Below are 7,624 nucleotides of genomic sequence, written 5' to 3' on the forward strand. Positions count from 1 at the left end.
ATGATGGAATGTTCAGTTAGAGTGGTGGCAGTTGGTGATTAAAAAATATCTGCTCATTTTGCAAACTGCCACTACTACAATTTTCACAATATTTTCACATATTCATGTTCATGCTTTCACTCACAGACTACAGATTACTCAAATATCCAAGCAATGCCATTTATAATTTTTTAAATATTCAGTGTTGAAAATTGAAAATCATGCTCACCATATGATGGAAACCTCAGTGCTCCACTCTAGCTGTGTTTTCAAATGTCTCACCTACAGTCTTTAAGCTACACAGACATGTTGTATCTCATCTGGTTCCCCTGATTCCTATGGTGTAAATAGCTAAGTTGTGACATTTATACTTCTTGAGATAGAGCTGTTAAGCCAGCCATGCTTTCCTCATGCCTACTCTCCAGTGCCGGTGTGCAATGGTATCGGCAACTTCTTATTGGTCTGATTCTCATGCTAATAACGGACACACACGGATGGACACACATGTCATGTGTAGAAGCAGCTGCACCGCTTAATAACAGCTACCTGGAAAAAAGTGTTAACATGCAGACAGAACATTATCCACAGGACACTGTTTACACACATAGTTTTCAGAATAGACAATCAATAAGCACAGCAAGGCAGAGCAGAGCAGAGCAGGACAGACATGCACAAAAGATTAGCAAAGCTAGAGCAAAATATGGCAAAGATGCACAGATGTATGTCACTACAGGATAAAGAAGTAGCAGACACAGTGGACAGTTGGTAAGATGGCCCTAGAGAGAGCTGCACTATTTTAGTGTTGACATAATAATATTAATAATAATAATAACTTTAATTTATATAGCGCCTTTCATGAAACCCAAGGTCGCTTTACATCAGAGCAAATAGACAGGAGACAACAAGAACAAACACCAACAACAACAAGAACAACCAATTTAGCTGCCAAAGGCCTGGGTGAACAAGTGTCTTTTCAGTGCAGACTTGAAGCTGTCCAGTGTTGGCACCTGGCGAATCTCCACGGGGAGAGAGTTCCACAGGGTAGGGGCTGCTACACTAAAGGCTCTATCCCCGAAGGTTTGCCTGCTGGTGTGAGGGATGGTGAGGAGACCCAAGTCAGTGGACCGCAGATTTGATTAGTAATCAGCCATGGTCTTATATGATGAAATACTGACTGATGCATCGACTCTAGAGGCTTGTGCAGGGGCGGCTGTGGCTCAGTGGTAGAGCGAGTCGTCCAATGATCGTAGGGTCGGTGGTTTGAATCCTGGCTCCTCCTGTCCACATGTCGAAGTGTCCTTGGGCAAGACACTGAACCCCAAATTGCCCTCAATGAGCAGGCTAACACCTTACATGGCAGCTGCCGTGAATGGGTGAATGAGAGGCCATTGTAAAGTGCTTTGGATAAAAGCGCTATATAAGTGCAGTCCATTTACCATTTACTTCATTGTCATTTGTTGTGTGTTGTAATGGCATGCGTTGACATTGTGCATTGTGACACATGGACATCCATGCCGTTTCCCAATGTGTTTCTGATGAATGAAAACAGCTGAATAAAACTTAGTGAAAAGCGGCAGCTGTTGAATCACACAAAGATAATAAATATCAGTCTTGCAGCTGGAATATGGCATTGCTCTAAGTAGGAAATCCACCATGAAGCACCTCAATACAACACATTCATAGTTTTAAAAGATCTGTCATTTTCAGTGCCTGGTTTGGTAAAAATAACGCCACTCATGTGGTTCCATTTTCATTTCCTTAATTTAGACTTTAATAGACACGGCTCCTGAATGTGTAGAGGGTTTAAATGAAGTGGTGGTAATTGCAGTGAGAGCTGCATGGCGGATGTCGTCAGGATGACGTACCTAAGGCGGGCCTGCTGTGTGCTCGTGTGAGGGAGGGGTCACCTTTCAATACCCTCCGATAGATAAGGGGAGATGTCACATCTAAAGGGTTATTATGAAATAATACCAAAATAATAAATTATATATGAGAAGAAACTTGTGAGGATGCATGCCCCGCACGCATGTAACCACACACACACACACACACACGCGCACACACACACACACACACACACACACACACACACACACACACACACACACACACACAATGATTAGGTATAAGGCATCCATGTGATTTGATATCCTTTAATCCCAAAGTTGCTTTTAATCATGCATTCAATGAAACACAGGTATCAAAACAATCACACATCACAAACCTCAAGCTGTTCAATCATTGTTTTATTATAGGACCAATGCTCTCTCTCACTAATCGGGTACTTAAAAGAAACAAAGGGAATGAAATGGATTTGTGATTTTGACTTCACTGACAGGTCCATTCAGTGAGCACATGGTGCCCTGACCTGTCCATAGGCATGCTGTCAGAGCAGACCATGCCTACAGCTGGCCGGCAAGATACAAGGTTGAATGTCGGTAATAACAACTGAACCGCTCCCTCCCTCCACCCACATTCTCCCCCATGGGCTGTCAAGATAGACCAAGCCCCATCGACGCTGACTGTCCCCGTCTCACTCCTCTCCTAATTGCTTGAGAGCGTTCTTAACCGAAGCCATTAAAAAAGTCAGGTGGTATTTAAATGCACCTCTCATTTGTCATCCTATCGACAGCCTGCTTTTCTGGGTTCTCTCTACGCAGGACTCACGGAAAGAATAATTCACACACACACAGATGTGTAGTCATACTGTATAGTCAAAATGAAGTGTAGAATACCCACATAATCCCTCCCCCAGGTGGAACTGTTGACGGGAGTGTCGGGAGGCAAAGCTCATCCCTTCTTGCCATCACGGAGGAGGAGCAGGGAGAGAACAAATGTTCCCAAGGGGTGCGAGAAAATAAATGTATAGCCTACATTCATTAAATAATACATTCCTAAGGATGTTTGCATTGGGCACTGTGACCATACACTGTTTATATGATTTCCAAAAATATCAAATTAGGCCACTGGCATGCGCAAGAGCTGTCATCAAAACTCAACTCAAACTCATGATAATGCTACTGGAGTAGGTAGAACTTGAGAGGTGTTAAAACAACTCAATAGACATCTCGAAAATCAAGAGGGTGATTTACGCTGTTTCGGGAAATATATGTGTAGGCCTATATGTGCCTTTAATGACTCATCCAGAGCTTCACTCTGGAGGACAGTATGAAGAGAAAAGTTTTCTAAAATCAATGAATCATGCGCTGAACCATAATAATTTGCTTTGCAAACCATCTGAACATTTAAGGAGTTGAAACCCTTGTGATTCACATAATATGGCACCGAGTGTGGAGCGTGTGTAACATTGATGTACTTATAGGAGACAGTTCTCCATTAAAGATCGTCGTTAAGACAGCGTCGATCGTCCTTGAGACAGCATTAATTTAATCAGTTGTCAACAGTCAAGGGTGCAATATAGGGATGTGTTCTGAAAATGTGTTCTAGATTGGGAGAGCACAACAATACTCAGTCCTTTTTTTTTTTTGCATCGGGTGTACTTTGCCAACCTTGTCCAGTTGGCTAAATGTTTGCTTCTACTACTACCTACTAACTGACGTCGTTTGATTTTTTTTTTATGTTGTCTAGAGCCGATACATCAATAGCCATGCAACGCCAATTCATATAGCAGGCCTACTTCTTACACACACAAAAAAACATATAACTATATCCGTATGTAGACTTACAAGTACTGACAGTCATGAACCTCTATCAAATCCCCCCAAAACATTTATCTGGCTCCGTAATTTGCGCTCTTGTACTTTACGCACAAGGGTATCCATCACCTCCCCTGATTATAATGGTAATAGCCTTTGACGATGTGCGTGCCCGAAGCGCCCATGAAGTCTATTCATGAAATCCATTCGGGAGTTAGGATGAACACAAATACAATCAGCCGTAATTAAGTAATAGAATCAACACATTGGTTCTGAAACATATTTTATTCAAATAAACAATTAAAAATAGTTGATCTGACAGAATACATAAAGCACAATCGAAAGCAGAATTGCATACGTTTGTAGATCATTCTTTCACGTAAGTTTTCTCAGAAAAACCTAATAGCTATCATAAATATTATTGATAAGATGTTTACTTGTTTCTATTGTGTTTTATGCAAATTTTTGGAGAGGCAGGTTTGGCCGTGATGTTGCATGGCATTTGGCCGTGAGTGATTGAAAAAGAAGCGATGAGATGAAATGATTAACGCGGTAAAGGGCTCGGGTGGTGATGAATTAACATGATGTAAAGGTTTTCCAGAAGAAATTCTTGCATCCTGCCTTGCGTTCACGCGGAGCAAGGGGGGAGGCAGCGGCACGCTCCAGCTCCAGACGCACTTCGTCTTGCTCTGCGCCGCGAGAAAAGTCGTTCGACTCCAACGCTTCATTCTCTGCTTGCACGAGCTCCGAAAGCAGCTCCGCGAGTGTGTACCTGGCAAGTTCCTGGGGATGACAGGATATACAACTGATTTATCTGTTTTTGAAGGCTGATGTTTCAGTAGGCTAGTATAGCTACCGCATTATACAAGACGTGAAAAGGCAAGGATGAACAAGCAATGCGACTTGGAATTTTGGTTGTTATGGAAATTATTATGTTATACCAATATGACTTTACATGACTGTCCTAGAACTGATCATCTCCTAATTGAGATGTAAAAATGATGCATGCATGTATGCGTGTGTCCAATTCAAATAATGCATTTGTTTTGTGTACACAAGAATACACAAGATCACAGGCATTGTCATGTTTCTCATGTTTACAGAGCTTCCCTGTGTTAGGCTACTTTTAGCAGCATCAAATTCCTTTCACGGCTAATGAAAATCAGCACCTCAAATCACTCGGGTGCAAGGAGAACCCGTTTCTCCCCCCATGGCCACAGCAGCTTAAGTCATGTATTTGGAAATAATAATGCAAAAAATGTTATGTCGGGCTGAGGGTCTTTACCTGTTTGCCTGCAGGTGCCAAGAGTGATCGCTGGAGCAGCTGGCGGAGTTTTGCATCGGAAGGCGCACCGGAGACACTGCTGCAAACCAGCGCGAGGGAGAGGAGCGCCAGTACGCAATGGCTACGTGTGGAGAGCATCTTCCTTTGGGTCTCAGGGGAGGCAAGAGTGGATGGAAGCAGTTCAATGAATCAGATAAGTTGTTGAGTGGGCTTCTTCGATTTCGCTGCTCCTCCTGTTGCTGAAGATCACGCTCCAAACAAGTCTTTTAAAGGGTTGGTCTGACGTCAGGTGGAAAGGGGGGTTCCGTTTTGCGCACAGCGTTCGCTCGTTTGTGATGTAAAGTGACACTCATAAGAAAGGTATGCATGCCTAGAGAAAAGGGTAATTCGTGATATTTTTCAATCGATGAATGTTGATCGATTATTGAAAGACAGTTTGCACTCATGATGATAAATATAAGATATATATATAGATATATTTATAAGATAAATCTCTTCTATAATTCATATACATTGTAAATGTGGCACACATGTTCTCATGGGGATACATTCTCTTCTAGTGTTTCGCTCGGAAATAAATAGTTTGTAGGCTACTGTTTGTGTTTAATTGTTGATCATTTTTTTGTCCAGCCACAAATGCCCTCGCTATTGAAAATGTAGGCTACATCCCTTTCCCTCATTGATTGATTGATTGATTACTTTATTGATCCGAGGAGGAGGAAATTAAAATAGTCAGCATCGCATAAAATAAAATAAAATTAAAAAAAATACGAAGGGCAACACAAACACACACACACACACACACACACACACACACACACACACACACACACACACACACACACCAGACAGACTAAATGAAACATCTGCATGCCACATACTGTACAGCAGAGTAGCCATGTTTTACCACTTAGGCTACAGCAGAAAAAACATGGACATCAATTAAGGGTCTTTACTTTAAGTGCTCACATGGGACCATCTGATGACAACAGGGATGACCTAAATGGATGTGGCACCAGCCTCTGTGATTCACATGGCAGGGCATAATTGAGAGTGCATATTGGGTTCAGTAATGTGTTGCTGGTGCAAAGTGCCCGTTCACCTGCCATGACCATAGCTGTGTCCCCCCTCCCATTGTAATATGATGCCCGTGGTGGTTGTTCTGCTGTTATGCTCACCCGTCAGGGCCCGTGGAACTCGTTACAAACTCCTTATAAAGGCTATTGCTATGCATTATTGCATTTTCTTAAATGTACTAAATAAAATTAATTTAATTAGACAATAGGTTACTTGAAACAATTCCCCTTCCTTAACACTACACTACACTTCCCGTAGAAGCTAATCCTTAGCAATGGAGTGAGGTGCAAGTATAAAACATGCAACACAACAATTTCTCCTTGGATATTAATTAATCAATTATCTAGCCTATTTATTTATCTATCTATTAAATATCAGTGATAAAATCTGTGACACATACAGCAAACTCTGCGGTGTTGCACATGTATAAAGCATAGCCTATTCGTATATAAAGCATGGCTCGCAACACCAGGGCAGATAAATCCATTGATCCACAGATTGCTTTCCTCTTCAGTCATCTCCAGGCCTGAGGCCTGCAACTCACAGGAAGAAAACCTGTGCTTGACACAACTGCGGATGGACGTGCCTCTTGCCTCTATGCTCCTCGGCGGACATCCTCACGTGAAACCCCCTGAAACTCCTTTTGCGATATCGATCTTCCAACCATCCGCATAATCTGTCTTTATCCCCGTCTCTCGTCTCCTCACCCTCGCCGTTCCACCGAAGCGGCCCATTCGACGAGGCTAGCTAGCTAGCCAGCTAACTCACCCACTTTGTGTACCTAGCTCCGGCCAGTATTGTCGTTCCTCAGTCAAAAAAGAGAAGTTTTTACTTCTAAAACCAATCTGGCGATTGTAACCACACGCTCTAGTGACGTCACAAATTCACCTCTGCGCAGTTGGCTGCTGTTCTCCCATCATATTTCTTTTAGGACAGTGACATTATGAAAGATTGTCTCGCTACAGATGGAGAGTGAATATGATGACTGTTACTACTGGCACTGTTTTTGGCAAGAGGCTCATTCTTGGCAAATGCTTGCAGTCTGCCAGTGATTCAGTGCATGGTCACACACATGGGTGAGTAAAAGTAAGTGCAACGCACACCTGTAGCGATGAGGTGGCGACCAACAAAAACAAACAAGGAAATAAAGTGGGTCATTAAATATTTTTGCATCAGAGCTTCGAGTGTGCGGTGAATCACTTTGTTTCCATACACAGGGGTGAGCCACACCAGGAGAGGCTTGGGCCCTGTTAGTACAAACTAGCCACACTCACTTTCCTTCTTGAGATGTTGCCTGTTTTCTGATAGCATACAGTAGCATGTCATGGCTATGCAAACCACACTAAAATGCTGGATTCAAAACAACCTAATATAGGCTATTTCACTAACCCAGTGCTGAGTTAGTTTGGCACAGAACACACCCTCATGCTGGATTGTTAATATGTCTCCTCATTGTCCCCCATATCAGGTGGAAGAGAGTTTAGATGGACCCATCCACATTGCTTGGTGGGTTGGTTAGTCTGTCACCATCGCCACAGTTCATTTCTCCCATTGCCAAGTACATTTCGCTTTGTACATAAAATACAAAAAAACTATGTTTGGTGTGTCAGTAAAAGTACAGTGTATT

At 42.6% G+C, this 7,624-nt stretch overlaps 1 protein-coding gene across 1 annotated transcript; it reads right to left on the bottom strand.

The window, feature by feature from the left end:
• Window positions 1-4,211: 4,211 nt before the first annotated feature.
• Window positions 4,212-5,058, bottom strand: sst1.1 (somatostatin 1, tandem duplicate 1; the record flags this gene model as incomplete). The annotated part of the gene is made up of 2 exons (XM_084437312.1): window positions 4,212-4,418; window positions 4,921-5,058. 2 exons carry the CDS (start codon window positions 5,056-5,058, stop codon window positions 4,212-4,214), a joined length of 345 nt encoding a protein of 114 aa, XP_084293438.1.
• Window positions 5,059-7,624: the final 2,566 nt, after the last annotated feature.

Source organism: Borostomias antarcticus (genome assembly GCF_949987555.1).
Source record: "Borostomias antarcticus genome assembly, chromosome: 1".
NCBI lineage: Eukaryota > Metazoa > Chordata > Actinopteri > Stomiiformes > Stomiidae > Borostomias > Borostomias antarcticus.